Source organism: Trachinotus anak, unplaced genomic scaffold (assembly GCF_046630095.1).
Source record: "Trachinotus anak isolate AG129_WGS33_773 ecotype Australia unplaced genomic scaffold, CSIRO_AGI_Tana_v1 ptg000028l, whole genome shotgun sequence".
NCBI classification, from domain to species: domain Eukaryota; kingdom Metazoa; phylum Chordata; class Actinopteri; order Carangiformes; family Carangidae; genus Trachinotus; species Trachinotus anak.
In genome coordinates this window covers 22,276,179-22,295,218 of record NW_027273879.1, presented here as the reverse complement: position 1 = coordinate 22,295,218, position 19,040 = coordinate 22,276,179, and the positions used below count along the sequence as shown (strand labels likewise).

The 19,040-nt window shown below is 41.6% G+C and overlaps 1 protein-coding gene and 1 long non-coding RNA gene across 3 annotated transcripts; one reads left to right on the top strand and one right to left on the bottom strand.

Annotated features, from left to right (window-relative positions):
* Positions 1-998: 998 nt before the first annotated feature.
* On the bottom strand, positions 999-15,950 carry LOC139611452 (excitatory amino acid transporter 1-like). The gene is made up of 10 exons (XM_071466149.1): positions 15,817-15,950; positions 14,240-14,382; positions 13,992-14,129; positions 9,237-9,441; positions 9,092-9,134; positions 7,946-8,226; positions 7,626-7,859; positions 6,214-6,408; positions 5,997-6,131; positions 999-2,079 (listed from the first exon to the last, which is right to left on the bottom strand). Exons 2-10 carry the CDS (start codon positions 14,376-14,378, stop codon positions 1,869-1,871), a joined length of 1,581 nt encoding a protein of 526 aa, XP_071322250.1. The 5' UTR covers positions 14,379-14,382; positions 15,817-15,950; the 3' UTR covers positions 999-1,868.
* On the top strand, positions 4,241-15,832 carry LOC139611454 (uncharacterized). Of its 2 annotated transcripts, XR_011686314.1 has the most exons (4): positions 4,241-5,099; positions 5,425-5,522; positions 14,183-14,343; positions 14,480-15,832. It is a non-coding gene; the product is annotated as an uncharacterized lncRNA (long non-coding RNA). The 2 variants fall into 2 exon arrangements; XR_011686313.1 differs by having other exon boundaries at positions 4,241-5,522.
* Positions 15,951-19,040: the final 3,090 nt, after the last annotated feature.

Here is a 19,040-nt window from a genome sequence, read left to right as displayed (position 1 = left end):
GTCTCTTAATAGGTAATGGTGTTATTAACAATAATGATAACAGTAATGATAATAATGATGAGTGTTGTAGTGTTAGATCTGGATCCCGCTGCTCCAGAATCAGAGATACCTGCAGATGCCCCCCAAGAGTGAGGGAAGACCCCTCCCTGCTGACAGACATCTGACCAGAGAATCATCACCCAGTGTCATCCAGGTTAGCCCTGAATGAACCTGACACTAACATGAAATCCATCCAGTGTGTTTTTAAGGAGATGTCTGTTAGCTCGCAGCTAAACTACGTCACTCCGTGGTTAGAGACTACTTTCAATATTAGATTTACAAATGCTACAGGAACTACAAAATTAAACTGCAGCTGTTGTGTTATATCATTGATGACACAGCACAGACAGTTTGTTCGCAGCTACACAAACTGCACATAAAACAAACTTTATTCCATTCAGCTGCCTGTTGGTTCAGACTTTAATGTTAATCTTTGTGTGTGTGTGTGTGTGTGTGTGTGTGTGTGTGTTGAATGTAAAAGAACTGGACAGTGTTAAAGGTGAGGCTGGTATGGCTCTCAGCTCTCAACTGATTGATTCTTACTGATGTGAGTTTAAATTGGGTCATTTTTGGAAGTTATTTCAGCTGATCACTGTCATTTTTACCTAACATTACTCAAACAGGAGGAAATAGGGAACTTGTTGGGGACTATTTTCAGCAGCGGATTAATCCACATTTAGTGCTGTAGTAGCTGGATGGTGTGTAATAAACTACAGTATGTGTGTTCATGGTGATGAAGGAAAATGTGACAACCAGTGAGACTCACTGATGTGCTGTAATGTTGGAGACAGAGGGAAGTGAGATTTCATTCATTCACCGTGACCCCACACACAGTGATGATCCACGACTGTTGTGAACCCACTGAAACGACTTTAAAAAACACACACACACACACACACACACACACACACACACACACACACACACACACACACACACACACACACACACACACACACGGCTTTTTTCCTGTTTATTTCACTGGAGTTATAATAAACAAAAACTAATACAACTGTTGTCACAAAAAGCTACTGGGTTCAGTCAAATCTTGAATGTCTGTTTCACACCTTTATGATGAGTCAGAGGCTTAACAGCCGACATATTCACTGCTGTCATGGCTACAGTAAATTAAAATGTCAGTAAAAAGTTCATTCACACTCACGCATGCACGTGCACACTTGTAATTGAGCCTGTATCACTGAGACAAAAAAATCATAAAATGTCTAATACACTTGTAATAAGTACAATACTAAGGAGCTATTGTTTGGAAAATAAATAAAATCTGAATTGAAGTTGATTGAATTAAGTCCTGGTGACAAAATGGTAAAAGTCTGAATATATAATATCTTCAGCAGTCATCACCTTCCTCATGATCAGTGTTTGTACCGAGCAGCTCACTCTCTACTTTCAGCTTTCCTGCTTCAAAACACCACTTTCACTTCAGTCTCCAAATCCTTCATCCAACATGCACTGAAACCCACTTTCACCTCTGCCTTTACATGAGGGTAACAAGACGTTATACTCTAAAACATAATTAAAGTAGTAAACAGAGAAAACAGAAGCTACCAGTCCTATCTGAAGCACATGGCAGAAGCATAAATTAAAGGACTTGCTCTCTGTCATTCTAGATGATGGAATGTATTGTAAGAAATTCATCACTTCTGGGAGACGACGACGTAAAAGGAATGTTAACAAATCCAAAGTGTTTAGTGATGACAGTAAAACTATGGCTGACAACAACCTCTCACAGGAGGTCCTCACTCACACAAACTGAAGCAGCTGTCAGTGTTTGTATGTGTGGACAGATGTGGCAGATGTTACAGGTTGAATTACATATTGGATTCACTGTGAGCACGTTTATCGTTTTCAAAATCACTATCCTGAGAGATGAGCTTGTAAGGCTTCTTCCTCTCCTTCTCCTCCAACACCGAGTTTCCCATCTCCACGTCTCTGCTGCGGAGCTCGTGTCGAGACAAGAACTCCACGATGCCAGCTCCGATTGAATCCCCCAACACATTGGTGGTGGTACGCAGACGGTCCCTGTACCCAGACAACAGAGACAATGAAAGGGCAAAAATGTGTGAAAACATGTTTGGTACACAGATAATGTAGATGTATGCAACTAACATCTACTTGTTTTGTTGTTTTCATAGTCTGAGATATGTTACTAAAATTTAAACTAGGATTTCTCTGTCATAACTGCTTCATATTCATAATAAACACCCATTCATGCATCCATTCATCTGTCCATCCATCCATCCATCCATCCATCCATCTTCTGCTGGTTATCCACTTTATCTGGTTACAGTGGCAACAGGTTAAACAGGATATTCCAGATGTCCTTCGAACGAACGACTGTTGCCATGTTGTTACGTTATCTTTGCCAGGCACATGAACAAGTTCACCAGGAAGCTAAATGCAAATAAGTGTATTAGTTCAAACTACTATGGCTACAATAGCAGACTTTAGATGAGGCCAACAGAAGCGCTGTACACGAGGAAAGGTGGGTCCTGAGCTTGTTGGAACAAGAGCTGACTACAGCAGAACCAATGTTTTATGGAAAGGCCTGAACTTTGCCGTGGATGAGATCATGTCGTGGCAGAGCAGGCTGACCACCAGATTCAGAACAGAAACAAAGTGGATGGTCTCAGGGGTGATGTGTCTTACCATAAACCTTACAACACCTTAAGATCCCTGAAGGATAAGACAGTCCCAGACAAGACAACAGGAGGAGTTCCCCCTTTCTCTTGGTCCTGCTTACTTCTCCCTGGCCATATTTGTCCCTTCATCTCCCCATCTGAACACCTGTCTTCTTACCCACCTACTCACCTGTTCCTTATCTGCATTCATCTGATCTTCCCCGCCCACTCACACACAGGCAGGTCAGGTCTTACTCAAGGTTTCTGACAGCAGCAAAGGAAGGTAGACAGGATGATCTGTGAACCAGCTTACAGGCAGACAGGTGAATTAACGGGCAGATAAGTTCACAGGCAAGCAGGTAAAGGTAACAAAACTCAACCAGCAGGAACAGAGGGAGAAACAAAACCAGACAAACCGACAAGGAGCTGGTGCAGGTTTAAATATTGACTGAGGTGATGAGAAAACTAGGAACAGGTGTGAGTGGGTGGGGAAGCTCAGGTTTGGGGAGAAGAGGAGACATGGCCATACACTGATGGAACTGCCATCAAGGGCAATATGGATTCAGTATCTTGCCCAAAGACACAAGTGACCTGGAGGAGCAGGGGATCAAACGACCGACCTTCTGATTAGTGGATACTCTACCTCCTCAACTACAGCCGCCACATAAGATGATGAAAAAAAGGTCCCTGGACAGATTTGTTCTGTTCATTGTTGGTGTCTGAACCCAGGGATCTGTATTCACAGAGAAATGTGTTTCTGTCACAGCGCTGCAATTAACAAGACCAGGTCTAAACCTAGTACATGGCTGGACTGCCTCTGGTGAAATCCTGATTTAATAACCACAACGTTGACTGGCAAAATAACCAGACAGATAAATGAAAGACAATGCTGAGATTTCAGCTAGAGAGTAAGTTAGAAGAGACAGAATAGCTTTCCTATTCTAAAGTAATTTTTTCAGGCTTTTGCCTTTTTTACAGTCATAGAGAGAGAGAGAGAGAGAGAGAGAGAGAGAGAGACAGGAAAGTTGGGGAGAGAGAAAGAGAGGAAACATACAGCAAAGGGCCACAGGCTGGAATCGAACCCAGGCCATCATACCCAGGAGTAAATCCAAATTGTGTCTCAGCCTCAGTCTGGATCCACATCAGTTTTTATTGACCTGGACTCCAGAGCAACATAGACTTTTATCAGAGGCAGCTCTTTATGTCTGACTCCTCTGTTTGATCTGTAGGACTGGTTTCACCTTGATTCTAGTACAAAGCCTTGTTTTCATTCACTCCTATTTCCATGTTAAAGTTAGGTGTATTATGTGTTAATACAAACTCAACTCTTCCTGTAATTGTTTCAAACTAAAAGCCCTCGAGCATTTCAGTGTACAGAAACCCTTTTTTGTCACCAGGGCTTTTATTGTTGTGCTGCAGGAAGTGTATTGTCTCATTTCCTGTTGCTGGTGTTTCTTTTGTTTACATATTCAGACCTGCTAGTTTCTTCAGCAGTTAGCGATGATGGCGACAAGGCTCAGTGTATTGGAGGTGTTCCATCAGCCGGGAAACCAGAGCAGCTCAGTAGACTGTCTTTAACAAGAGGTGTAGAGCTTATCCCCCAGTTGGCATCCATACATGGTCCAGACCTGGACCAGGTTTATACACAGACTGTTTGAATAAAGTCTCTAAATTTAGAGACAATGAGCTGAGTTAGTAACACTGCAGCTGTAAACACATCCTGATAGAACCTGATGGAGCCAGAAACTCCAACTCAGTGAGGAGGCGCTCAGTGATGGAAATATGATCAGCCAGTCAAGGACATTCATGATTATAGGGCCCCACTGTTGCAGTCTAGTCAAAATTTAAAGGGGCTATTTGTAAGTTTTCTCTGCTGCTGAACATGGTTTAATGTTTGTCAGGAGCAGGTGGTGGTAATTGTTTCTTGACAAAAGCTTCAGCCATACCTGTCTTTATAATACCAGAGGTTATAATCCCTCTCTACCTTTAAAAGACTCCTGAAGACCCAGCTCTTCAGAGAGCACCTTCTCTCCTAGCACTACCTGACAAATCTACACTTAAAGAATCGTCACTAGCACTTATTGCTGCGCAAACACTTCTTATCGCACTTAACCTTGATTGTTCCCCTTTCTTTAAGTTGCTTTGGATAAAAGCGTCTGCTAAATGACTAAATGACTAAATGACTAATAATATTTCCTCTGAACAGCTATGTCTTCAGGGCAGACTGTAGGCTACAATGAGTTGCCATCGCACAGTGACGGGATGGGATGGGGCTAGCTGGTTAGCATGCTAACCCCAGCACAAGTAAACATGTAATAGAGACAAGAGTTAATATTGGTGTTTGTCTCCACCTCTGGAGACAGATGTTGTTGAGTAAAGACTGAAGTTTGATATTTAAATCACAACATTTCTTCTGAACTTGTAAGTAAACAGTCTTTAATGCTAATGTTAGCTATGTAGCTATAGCAAAAATTTATAATAGCTCCTTTAAACCTTTGTGATAACAACAAAGTTAAAGAAATAGTGCCTGGTTTTGGGAAATTCAAAATTATTCACTTGCTAATAGTTTCATGTCTGTACACTAAATATGAAGCTACAGCTAGCAGATTGTTAGCTTAGCTTATTTTAGTGTAAAGACTGAAAATGGGGGGAAACAGCTAGCCTACCTCTATCTGAGGGTAAAAAAAAAGTGTACCAGTACCTATAAAGCTTCTTAATTAACATGTCATATCTCATTTGTTCACAGTAATCCATACATCTAAATTCTGGTACCATGGGGGTCTGGACTGGACTGTTTATTGTCTGGACCAATCCAAGAAGGAGCTGGTAACCCTGCATTAACTGGTAATCTTGCTTTATGAAACACTGCTCAGGTTTAGAATGTATGCTCTTCTGTTGGAGGCTGTACTTCAGTGTCAGAAAGGCCCTGGGTTAGCGAGGCTTCACGAAGGCAGGACATTCATATTTGGTCCATCCTAGTTAAGAGGAGGGTTTCTTCTTATTACCCCAGTTAGCTGAGTAATTTCTGGGAAGGGTATTCTAATTGAAATGATTAATTTGGGAAACCTAATTATGTTTCTATGTTAAAACCCATTGCAGAAAATATTCAATACAAAAGGGAGGATGTAGAGCAAGACTCCAGGGAGGCAGGAGAAGTGTGTCACTAGGTGGTAGTAGATACAGAGCTGCTTTTGACCTTTAAAATTACAGCGATGATTCATGTAGAGATATGAGATACAGTTAGAGCACTTCAGCCTGTGTTTGACTGGCTGTTACACTGTATTATTGTTCACACATTCATGATAGAGCATTACTCACAGAAACCAATCAACTGCAATGATGAGAGTGATGTCATCAGTAGGAAGTCCAACAGAGGTTAGTACAATCACCATGGTGACCAGGCCTGCCTGAGGGATGCCAGCAGCTCCAATACTGGCTGCAGTTGCTGTGATACTTGAAGAGAAACAGACAGATCTAACACTGACTTTCACTGCTGGAACTTTTTACATTATCCTTCTCTGTTTTTAATTCTTACCTTATGGTAATGATCTGACCAAAGTTCATCTCCATATTGTTGACCTGAGCAATGAAGATAGCCGCCAGCGCCTCATACAGAGCTGTTCCATCCATGTTGATGGTGGCACCCACAGGCAGCACGAAACGTGTGATGCGCTTATCGATTCTGTTGTTTTCCTCCAGACATTTAAAGGTGACAGGGAGGGTGGCTGAGCTGGGGGGGAGGGGGGCAGAAACACTTCAGATCACTGAGATGTTTGGTGCTGATTCTGATTCTTCAGTTCAGTAATGAGTTTGGTTCAAACTGTACATTCAGTTCAACAGTCCTGTATAAGCTCAGGTTTTCAGGCTAACAGCTCAGGAACAAACTCTTCAGCTCATGACTCAGTCAGCTTGAACCAGGAACAGTACAACTCTGCATTGAGGAGCTCCACTGCTGAAAACTTCTGATTTAGTCAGTGACAGTGATACTTCAGTGTCGTCAGTTCAGTTTAAGGCTTTAAGATGTACTGAACAACTCTAATATCTGTGTTTGATGTCAGTGACTGACTTGAAACAGGAGGAAACGGCTTCCAGGAGAGTTGTCTGTGTTGGATTGTACATATATGTTGCAGGGTTTGTTAAAATCCTGGTGAGCCATGAGTGGGAATGTAAATATACACATTTGAAAACTGACACAGCAGTTACATGGGAAAGCATTGCTAACTTTAGCAGCTAATGCTAATTCAGGCCCCAGCCCCCACAGTTCCTGAGGCCATGAACTGTTTTATTTACAGCAAAATGTGACAATACAGCATTTTTTTAATCATATGTCAGTAGAGATGGGTGTCATGTTACAGTTGTCAAAACAGAGACAACAGGGAGCGCTGAGAAAATCTTCAAGTTATTCAGTGTTATCATAGTGTGAAGGTGAGTGAAGTAGCTGTGTGACTGAACTTCAAACCTTTCGTACTACTCTTTAGATGCAAACCCCATGATTCTGACATTAAACAGCTTCTGGGCCCTGTGTGATGAGTCAACAAGAATACTGACACTTCTATCAAACAGGTTCATGAACTGACCCACGCTGCGCCACCACTTTGTCTCTCTCTGTCTATAGACTGATGAAGTCATTTTAAATGTACTTTCTTATATTTATATTTACTATTACTGCTTTTCTGTGTTTATCTCTTAATTGTGAGTATGTTATGGTGTCTTGTCCCTTTGCAGTGGAGAACAATATCTTGCTTCCAGGTATGCCAGGTGTGTACCATGAAAGTGACAATAACGAACTTGACTTGATGTTTGCCTGTTTTTACCTTTTGACAGAGCTGTTTCCACCAGTCTCTGTGCTCAAAACTATGATACATACTCATCTAACCATGAATTTGGCTGCAAACAAGTACAGACTGATTGTTTCAGGTAAGTGTGGAAGTGTTGGAAGCGACTCACCTGGAGGAGGTCCCCAAGGCTGTGACTAGAGCTTGCAGGAGCCCAGCAATGAAGATAAAGGGGTTCTGCCGAGTGATGACAAAATAAAGAGTGGGAAGAATAAGAACAGCATGGATAAGTAAGCCAATGATGACTGTGATGGTATACATGCCCAGCTGGCCACCCATCTGTGTCAGATCATCCATCTCCACAATCTTTCCTGCTATGAGGAACAGGATACCAATGGGGGCATACCTGAGCGGAGGAGAGGAAGAGTGAGTTGTTGACCTGATGGCAACATTGTTCAATAAGAAACACCTTCCCTGGAAGAGAAGTCTTACCACATGATGATGGCAACCAGACGCATGATCGCTTCATTGAGGCTGTCGAAGAAATCCCTCAGGAGCTGGCCCTGCTCCTTCATATTGCCAATTATCAAGCCAAAGCACATGGAGAAGACCACCAGCCCAAGGGCATTGACCCCGTTCACCTGACCCGGCACTGGGATCACTTCCTCCCGGGTGATCTCCATCACCTCCTGGGTGCCATTGGTTGAGTTGAAGAGGGTGTCGTTCACTGTCACTGTCACATGGATCACTCGCTTTCCATATTTGGTTTTGAACTGGAGAATGACAGAATTAAAGGACTGAGGTTACACCAGTGGAGTTTGGTGAGGCTAAAGCAGACTGTCCTCATCACAATCTTCAGAATCAGGTAACAGAATTCTGTGTTAAATTACTGTTCCATAAATGCTCTGGACCCCTGATGTCTGCTCTAGTGGCGCCATCAGGTCAAAGGGTTTCTGACTCCTGGTGACCTATTGGCCTTTACTATAGCACTGCTCCCAGGTTAACCCCTTCTGACTTTCAGTTCACTTCTTTACCTGATCTCCCTCACTTATTAAACAGATGTAGAACTGAATCCTGACACCAAGGTCTCTACTGACCTGAAGCGTCACTCATCAACCTCACTTGTAAGTTGCTTTGGATAAGAGTGAGTAAATGTAGATGCACATATACATGGCCCTCAAGGGGTTCATCCTCCGGTGATCATTAATTAGTGTCCATTGCCCGACATGTCACAGGGATATTGACATATTCATGCTGGTTTGAGGTAACTTTCAAGGCTGGCCTTGGGTTCTGTCTGAAAAATGTAGTGAGCTGTCGGCCTTCGGTTGGGCAAGGGCCTACTTGAATCAGGATGGGTCAGCCCGGAGCCAAATTTAAGGCCTAATAAAGTGTTCTATCAGTGGCCTTTCCTCTACCACACTATCGGGATAAAGTTTCCTCTTGAAAAGTCAAACTCTAATGGACAGATTCCTGAGCCCATGCATGCTCTTCAGAGGATAAAGAGGTTCTGAAGAATAGTAGAAAGGTTGTTAGATTCTTTATTTTGTCGGGATGTAATGAACACTGCAGGGGCTATGACCTGTTGTAAGAGTTGTTGGATACAAAGCACTGCAGATTTAGTAAAAATGTACAGCTCACCTGCTGTGTGCAGGCTTGGACCAAGTTCGGTGGAAACATATTTCTGAAATGAGAAATCACAGTGATTAAGACATAGTGTTGACCAGTTACTGTCAAACTTGTGAAGTGAACGTTGTTCTCACTTCCTTACTGAGATGCAGGCTACCTGATCAGATCTAAGAAGGCGTCAGCAGGACTGACTTGCTCTATCGTCTGCTGCTTCCCAAACTCATCTTTTGATCCTTTTCCTGGGTGGATGATGAGGACGATTATGATACCTATGAAGACTGCAATGAAAGTCGTGGTCATGTAGTAAATCACAGCTCTCATGCCCATCTTTCCTGAGGCTTTGCTGTCCAGAGCTGCCATTCCTAATGGACAGAGGGTGGAAACACAGTTGATCTGAGTATTAAGACATGAAAAATATTCTTTACAAACAAAATGCTCTGTCAGCACCAATTCATGAGGTGATGTTTTCCCTGTCCAGGATGTTTGTTCTAAATCAGTACATAGATTATGAAGTAATGGGTAGTTCTTTACCACCAATAGTTCAATAAAAATCTTTAAATGGACATTCGGATTATTAACACATTATCACATTTTTGTTAAAGGTTTTTCTTTTGTAACATAAACGATTTGGAAGCAAAGCTCAGACATTTTTTGCTTGTGTGGAAAAATACTGTTGCACACCACAACCACAGCCAACTGTGATGTTGCACAGTAGTGAGGTGTATTTCTCCAGCCAATAACAAAGACCTTATTCAGAAAATAATCACGCTCCTCTCTTTTGATGACCTGGTAGTGTCGATTGTTTTTCCAACCTAGTTCAGATGAAACAACGCCCACATCCATTTGACAAAAGTTGCAAAGGTCCACCTATTTGTTTTGCTGGTCACATTTGGTCATATGTGTGTTTCTGTGTGATCAAAAGTCACTGGAATCACCTCTCTGAAATGGTTTAGTATAAATGCAGTTTGTGAGGCTCTGTTTCTCGAGTTGCCTTCTGTGTCCATTTACGATTTTCATGTTTTACGTCCTTGCTCTCATGATGCTCTGAGATTTTGTTGTTTGCAACTGAGTCCTCAAACCTGTTTCTGCAGATGTGTCCATTTTCAGCTGGTGCTCATGTTGATTCTCACCCTGACACTCTGGCGCTGGTATCAGCACAAGATGATCATGATTCCTCCTCAGTGTCCCTTGCGGATGCTGACCAGGTAAATCTGTGGGCTGGGCTGTATGGTCATATGTCTCTGTGCCTTGTGCCTATGGATTGTGCATCCATCCATCTTTTTGCCCTCTCCTGATGCTGGGAGAATCAGCTACATTCTCTCTAGAAGGGTAAGCAATGTGGTGCAAAGGCAGTGACCCATGAGTAGCTGGACAGGGCTGTAGCCATTACTCATAGGTGTGGCTCTGCAGGCCAATGAGGCATGATTGGGGTCTCTGGCTTTTTTGAGCAAGTTCTTCAGAGTTTCAACACCTAGCTCGGTATTTTGAGTTGCTGGTCACATAGTCAAAGCTGTGGTTAACCACAAACTCTTTCATGTCATGTCCAGAGAATTGTGGGCCATTGTCTCCAGGTCTCTGGGTGTCTCTGAAACCATGTAGTACAATGAACACTAACATCTGTGGACCTTGCTGGGCTGACATGTCCTGTTTCTACAAATCTACAGAGAGAATCTGATATTTTCAGCAGCTTTAGGGTCATACAGCTGGAGGACTAGTGCAGAGGAGAGCCCACTTCTGAGGCTGTAAAATGCCTTCTGTTAGTCCTGACCCGAGCACCGCTGTTTTTTTCTGGACAGCAAGTCTCTCAGTGGTTTGTCTTATTCAGCCAGATTTGGTTTTAACTTCCCTGGATGATTTGCCATTGGCTCTTTCATGCCTGCACAGCTCTTGTTTTGTGTGGATCTGGCCTCATGCCAACAGCTGAGATGATGTAACCAAGAAACTTTACCTCCTCCTTTCCCAATCTCGCACATATTGAGTATGACACTGGCTTTTTCTGCTCACTCCTGGACAGCGTGCACCCTAGGATCCTCATCCTCATCCTAGAGATGAAGATATCATCCATGTGGCAGACAACACCCTCTAGGCCTGTGGTAACCTCAGTCACCACCATGTTCTGGAAATGTTCTGGGTGGAGGTGACACTAAAAGGCAGGCAGTCAAACACCCAGACGGCATGAGGACGGTGGTATAGAGAGTTGATTCTTTAGACAGGGGAATCTGCCAGAAGTCCATGTTCACATCCAGTTTGGTGAAATATTGTGCACCCGTGAGCACTGTCTTACTGGATCAAATAGTGATATACTACATGTGGGGCATGCTTTGTGTTCCACCAAACTCTGCATTGTTTTCTTAGCTCTTGGTTGTCGCTGTGTCTATTTCTTGACTTTGTGTTTGTGCAGTTTACCTCTCTAAATGGGCACAGCACCCATAGATGCTTTTTTAGCAATCATTTCTCCTCTCAAACCAGTCTGTCTAGCCATTGTGATAGCTTTCGTCAGGTTGAGGTCTTTATCGAATTACATCCTCTCTGACAGTGATCAATCTTATATCAAACATCTCACAACATGTTTTCCTTTGGAACAAAATACAGTGGGGTCCAAACATATGAGATCACTAGTGCATTTACTTGGTTAGCTTCAGACATTTTGTTCAAATTATTTGCTGGTCTGAAACTCTCAAATTTCTAAATCCACTTCTTCTACTCTGATGGCTTTGAGAAGTTGAAGGATCCTGGAGGTTCAATGGTGAAAGTCAGAAGCGACTTCCTGGCCGGGGTGCCTTCTAGCATGTAGGCTCGTCCTCCCTGCTTGAAATGACAACATGTGACTGCAGTTGTCGGAAGTTGAAATTATGCCACGACCTGTGCCGACAGTGTCTCCTCCTCTGTCAGCATTTTCAGGTCCCTGTTTTTCCACTGTGTAGCCAAGATGGTGACCATTGATGGTGAGAAGGGTCCAGTGTTTTACACTCAATTATTTGACAGTTTAAAGGCTTGAATAGGCAACAAACTCTCCCAGTTGAATTGCTACAAAAGATAAGTAACCACATTAGATATAATTTTATTCTTTGATAAAATGTTAAAAACATGAGGAGGAATGTGTACTAGAATTCCCAAGATGCATTTCAGTGGAAAAAGTCAACCAACTAATTGAAAATGAAGTTACATGTGTAACTGAACCCAAACATCTGATGACACAATCTGCAGCTTCTCTGTAGCGACTAAGTTGAGGCTCATGGGTATTGCAGTATTTACCAAACTGAAGTAAAAAACACGTTTTCTCAGAAACAAAGATAAAGTGATCAAAGCTGACCATAATAAACCTGAAGTAGATTATCCCAGAGAAGAAACATTGAAGAAACAAAAGATGTGAAAATACATCTGTAACATGTTATTCCTTCAGGATCAAGTACAGCAAGTCTGTTTAAAGGCTCATTCAGACCTTTGGCCCAGTTATGGTTCAGCTTTTCAGAAAGATCAATGACAGATATTATATATTATAAATACAAACTCAAGACACTGACACTTTAGGAACAGACTGGAGCAGTTAGAGGCCACGAGGATGAGGCGGCTTCTGTGACTGATCTGAACCAGGTCTCCTCTGTAAGGGAGCCTCTTCATCACCGAGCTGGGGGGCGAGAAGCTGGAATCCACAGTGGTCACTGGTTTGTAAAGATGACCTCCCAATGAACCACCTCTACTGAGATGTAATAGCTGTTCTCTCTCAGCAACAATACAACCAAATTCTTTATATATTATTGTGTCTATTTGAAAAATCCTGTTGGTCTTTTCACAGTTTGAATGATACTAATGTTTGTCACTAGTTACCATAACTCCTCATGTGTTATCACACTGGAGTTAGACGGTTTCTAATCCAGGCAGCTGCACCTGATATGTGTCCTCAGTCTTTTTGTAAAACACAGGTTTAAAAGGTAGTTTGTGAAAATGGAGTTAGTCTTGTCTGTGGTTTAGACGACAACAACAGCTCTTTGGTCAAGCTCAGTGAAAGATGGTGGTTTAAGTTAGATGTCTAAAGTCACCCTGAATTTTTTCTGTAGTAAACCAGACCAGGATCTACAACTGTGAGAGTCTGAACAGAACCATATATCAGTTTAATGATGTGGAGTCACTACAGGTGAAGATTTAGATATCAAAGTGGAAAACAAACATGTTGTCTGTGAATATTTTACTGAGACGTTCAGGATCAACATATCTGTGACTGAAAACATTTCCTCATTACATAAAAACATAATCCACAGCTTATCACCACAAAGTAATGAAAACAATTTAGTCATGCAGATTTTTCTAGGGGACAGAGTTCTCCCAGATGGATAACAAGATAACAAGTTAGTTTTAGCCACATTGGTGTTGTGTCTGTACAGATGGCAGTGATGGAAGTTTATCTGTCAGCAATTCTAAACCTTTGCTCATGGATCTGTTGAGGTGTGAGCTGTTGTGATGAGACCAAACCATCTTCAAACTATGACCTCCAAAGTTAAGGGTGAAGCTGCATAATGTTCAGTGCAGTCACCACTGTAAGGAGGGCATGGTGACCAGGCTTAAGTCATCATCATTTCTGTCTGCACCTCATTGGTTTACCAACAAACACACATGACCTGAGCTTGTTCAGACTGGTTTCAGATATTGGTCACATAACATTATGTGAACAGTCAGATCTCATAAATAAATCATTATCATTAAATATTGGTGTGTGAGTGTAGCTGAAGACAGATCACAGTCACTGCTTCACCACTGATTCATTTACACTGCAGAGACTCAGTGTAGCGGCTGAGGAAGAGATCATATAATGTTGACGATCTTCATGTCACATGACCACAGAAGAAGAAACTGAATTCTACCAGGTCCTTTATCCACTGACGGAACAGTAACATGATGTGTGAAGGTGTTGTACCTGTTATCAGACTGGAGATGAGTAAGGGCAGAACCAGCATCTGAAGCATCCTCATCAGCAGCTCTCCAGGGAAGGAGAAGTACTTCACCTCTCGATAGGTCATCTTATAGGGGCGGAGCGCGAATCCCAGAACCACACCTGCAGAGAGACACAGGGCAGGTCTGTAAATTATGTGTATGTGTGTCTGACAGGACTATGACTGAATAAGGTCTGAGACATTTCCACTTGGATAACAGAGGCATACACACCTACAACAACTGCTCCGACTGTAAAGAGCACAAAGGCGTTCTTCTTGAGGAAAGCCTGGATGTCCTCTTTGGAGATCTCCTCCACTTTCCTCTTCGCCTTCATGGTGCGTATGTGAATGCCTTCTCTGATCCTCTGCATCCTGCTGCAGAAAATAAACATGTCCATTACTGTCAGTGGTAGTAGTGATGCGTGTTATTAAAGGGGTATTAAAGGTATGTTTCCTTTTTTTGCCGTTTAAGGTGGTTTCTTCCTGGGGACCAATGGTGACAGTGACTGTCGCCAAGAGCTTCAGATGTTGTTGTGTTTACTATACAGAAGGTTACAATACATCCTCTGAGCAGCTACGTCTTCAGGACGGACTGGAGGCTACAGTGAGTCACCATCAGAAAGTGAGACCGGGGTTAGCTGTTAGCAAGCTAACTTCAGAAGAAGAACAGAGACCACTCCACCTCTGGAGACAGATGTTGGTGAGTAAAGGAAGAAGTTTGATGCTGATGTCCTCTAGACTGGTGAGTAAACAGCTGCTTATGCTAACGTTAGTAATCTTTCTGCTTTCTGCTGTGCAAAAATTTTAACTGTTTACGTAATATTTTGTTGAAGGTGAAGCTCAGTCCTTCAGGTTAAATGTATGTGTGCCCGGATGGTGGCATTAGCTCATTACTGTCCATACTTCACCCTCCACTGGAATGAATGATTTCTGGTCTTCATTAATCCATGTGTGACGTTGTAATGTTGGACTGAACATAGCTGAAACATGAAACGCATTTTTCTGTCTTTATGTTGACGTAGAAACTGTCAGCGAACAGATACCTTTAATTCATTTCCTCTGAGTGATTAGAAAATGTTCCACATGGTGAAAGTTTTCAGAGAGAGTGGCTCAGTGAGCCTGGAGCTGCTGCTCAGTGAGGATACAAAGAAATGACTTTCACTTAATTTACTCAGACTATTGAAGCTTCAGATGAACTGCACAAGGACAGTGGATTATCTATAAATCACATTAGGAAGTGACCAGTCTTGTACCAACAGGAGAATACATCTTTAAACATGTGTCTTGTGAGTATTGTATTAACACAGTCTTCAATATACAGTTGTGTTAATTATATTTCCAACTTAGATTTAACTGCTGTGAAACTTTTTTAGGAGAGCAGAATTCATGAGATAAAGATATTTGACATTTAATGTCAATGAGAAGATGACTGGACATCATGTTCAGTTATATATGACACCATTCACTACAAATACTCCATTTAAAGATTCAGTTCACATTTAAAACATTTTTTCTCTCACTTACCTCTAGTGGCGTCCAGTCCAGGAGATAGTTTTGGTTTCATTTTCCCAGATTTTGAAATATTTGTCACTGAGACTGTACAACTGGACAATTTAAACCACAATTATCTAAATGTTTTTTAGTTGAACTGATCGTTTAATATCCATATTTTTACCTTTTTAGACAATAGATTTTCTTTCTTTTTTCCAAAGAAACTGGTTGATTAATCAAGTAAACTAAGTTAAAAGTTAAATGAACGGTAACCTAGAGCTGTTACTTAAGAACAAAGAGAGGCTGTTGATCACATACCTGTGTGGGCTGGTGTTTGCTCTTCAGGTGGCACGGTTCACCTGGCAGGCCTGTGAAGCAGCAGCTGGAGCTCTGTCTGGGATTCAGGAGGATGGAGTGACGGGAGATGAAACTCTGAGTGAAGCACAGGAAAGAGTCTCCTGCACCTCCTGCAATGAGGAGAAGGGAGGGGAGAGACCGGAGGAGAGACAGAGGGGGGAGGGGCAAGACTAAGAGGAGAAATTAGAAAATGGTCCTCCCATAATAACACTGTTAGCCCTGTGACACAGTTTCAGCTAAAACTCAGATGTATGAAAAACTTTGTGGAGAGTTGTGAAGAAAATCATCAAGGACTTATTTCTCCATCTTCCTCACCTCACCTCTCCTTCTCTTCCTCACTCTCCTTTGTATTTTGAACACGTTCATCTCTTTTTCTCTCTTTAATGGAGTCTGTATTACAGACACACAGAACTGACTCTGTCATTAAACAATAACCAAGCTGAACTGATACGCATCATCTCACTGGGGAAGTGTTATAGTTTAAGGAAATCCCACAGAGTAAAAGTCACACCACAATTAGCAGAAAAAAGTAGAACTTGTAATAAGTGACCTCACTGTATGGAAAAATATTCCCCGGTGATGTTGAACATAATTAGTGAAGAATACCCCTCAAATCAGGTCAGAGCCTTTTACAAACACTGTTCCCTGACACTGTCGGGCTAATGAATGAAATATTTCTGTGGACAACCATCTCAGGAAGATCAATACTTACTGCTTTAAACAATTTATAATCAAATGATCTCATTCTGTTTGTCCACACTTCTGATGCTCTCCTTCTGTGAGAGTACAAATACCATAGTGGAAGAGCAGCTGTGTTTCTATCGACCTGCTTCACGTGCAGTCTGAAATAGTGAACTTGAGAATGAGTCATGAAAACATGTGAATGTTGAAACAACCCAAATGTCATTAAAAAACATAGACACTCACATGAGGAGGTTTTTCAGACTGTTGGACAAAGAAATATTTCCCAACAGGAAACACTCTTTCTCATTCAAGTCATGGCCCCTGCTGAATCAGGCCCCACAGAGCCCATTCACACTCAGAGGAAGATGCTGGAAATCTGTGGTCACATTTAATTGGAACGACATGAAGAGAGGAGAAAACCAGCTTCATTCAGTGGAAACACAGAACATTCACAACTATGCTCTGTCGACTTTTCTAAAATATAATTTCTATTTTGTACAAAACTGCAACAGAAGCTTGGTTTGTCTTTGTCCTGCTTTCAAAACTGTACTTAAAGCTGCACTAACAATGCTTCTGTAGTAACAGTGAAGAATATGAATAAACTCTGCAGTTCCCTTTAGCTGGATGAGGTGTTTTAGCATATTTTAATGCCTTGCTTTGGTTTTACAACAAATTCTGTTCTCATCAGGCTTATTTCAGTAACCCAGCTTTAAAGAGCCACTGTCCTCTACCAGACTGAGTCAGAGAGCAGCTTCTGAGCACAGAGGAGCATTTAGATGTTTCAGTCAGGAGCTGGAGGAGACCAAACACAAAGCGAACAGACAATCATCAGGGTGTCAGAGACTCAGAATCAGTCCTCGTGTCTCTGGAAGTGTAAACAGAAAACTCTTTGGTAACATACAGTCACTAATTTATAGCACCATCATCAGGTCACAATGTATGCTTCAGGAAGGTATGTTGAAAAGAAATATGACAATTTCCATGAAGTTTGATGTAATGTTTGATCAACAAAAAAATGTCCTTTGAGTATAAATGTAAATAAGTGAATAAATAATTAGGCATGAGTGAATGCAAAATAAATGGTAATGACAAATGATATTTATTTATTTGTGCATGTATTTAATTGTTTCTTATATACATTTGTATTTATTTATTCATTTCTAGATTTATTCATATATTTATTTCTGTCTTTTTACATGAATAGATAAATATATAAATGAATAAATAGATGTAAAAATACAGAAATGTCATTTTTCATTCATGTATTTGATTTGCATTTATTCATTTGTTGATTTATGCTCATGTCACTTTGTCCTTCATAGATGTAATGATAATGAGTAGTACTACCACTTCAACTTTCACCAGCCCCACTCCTCACTGCCTCAAAGAATCATCATCATGTGGGGGCCCGCAGGGCTGCATGCTCCAACAACCAATGCAGCTCTGTTAACATGTTTAAGCACACAAACAGCACAACCATCACAGGTCTCATCTCCATCAGCAACAGAGCACATGACAGTAAACAGCTGCTCAGTCCACCATAAACCCACAATAACGCCATCAATGAACCACACTCCAAAACCCTGACATTCATCCATGGAAACACTGTCTCCATCACTACCACATTCAAATGTCTTAGCCTCCATAGCATTCACCTTTCTGTCTACAGGACTGAAAACATCATCACATCAGTCTGATACAACAGTTCCGACAGTCAGTGTCAACATTGTCATCATGTCATCCAAAAGCTCTGGTGTCCACCTCCTTTCTCCTTTACCTACTGCCCCCTAGTGGATGTGTATGTAACTGTACAGTGAAGTCGATGGAGGTGCCCGGCACTGTACCACAGTCAGACTCCATCAGCTTAGCTGTGTGGTGTAGGATGGATTCATAACATCAGGCATCGGGACAAATTCTAATGTGTGTGGTGACCTCTGACCTTTGCTTGTCAATTGTCAAGACAAAACTCTACTCAAGAAATATCCACATTCAACATCAACCGTACTGATTTCACAGAGGACTCACCCTGTTCTGGTCTGGACTCCACATGAGTCTAAATGTCAAAATCTAAATGTCAGATATCTTACACAGATATCGCAAAACCTAACAGGTGTGAAACATTCATTCATCCTAATAACAGCACAGACGATTTATGATTTAATGACCCAGTTATATCATAAGCTCACTAATGTTTTTATTGTAGCCTTCAGTGAATACAGAGCCTCTGGACATTCAAAAGTTCAGTCTTATTTATGGGACATATGGAGGTGAAAATTTATTTATTCCAGTTTTGATGACTTTGGTTAGAAACACAGTAAAGGATGAGAAACTGAATGAGGCAGGTTCACATCAATAATCTTAAAACACAGAATATTAACCTGAACAATGGAGGAGTACAGCCCTGTTGGAAAATACTGCATCTCTAGACACTATACGACTTTTTATACTATGTGAACAACTTGTGCACAAATGTCTGTAGAAAAAGTCATTATAACAGTCAC

Bases quoted from the DNA above. Each gene is read 5' to 3' on its own strand.
- LOC139611452 (XM_071466149.1), bottom strand. From the start codon at position 14,378: ATGCAGAGGATCAGAGAAGGCATTCACATACGCACCATGAAGGCGAAG. The intron at 9,135-9,236 runs GTAGCCTGCATC...TTCTCATTTCAG, and splicing joins GCCTTCTTAGATCTGATCAG to AAATATGTTTCCACCGAACT. The intron at 8,227-9,091 runs GTGAGCTGTACA...GTCATTCTCCAG, and splicing joins TCCAAGCCTGCACACAGCAG to TTCAAAACCAAATATGGAAA.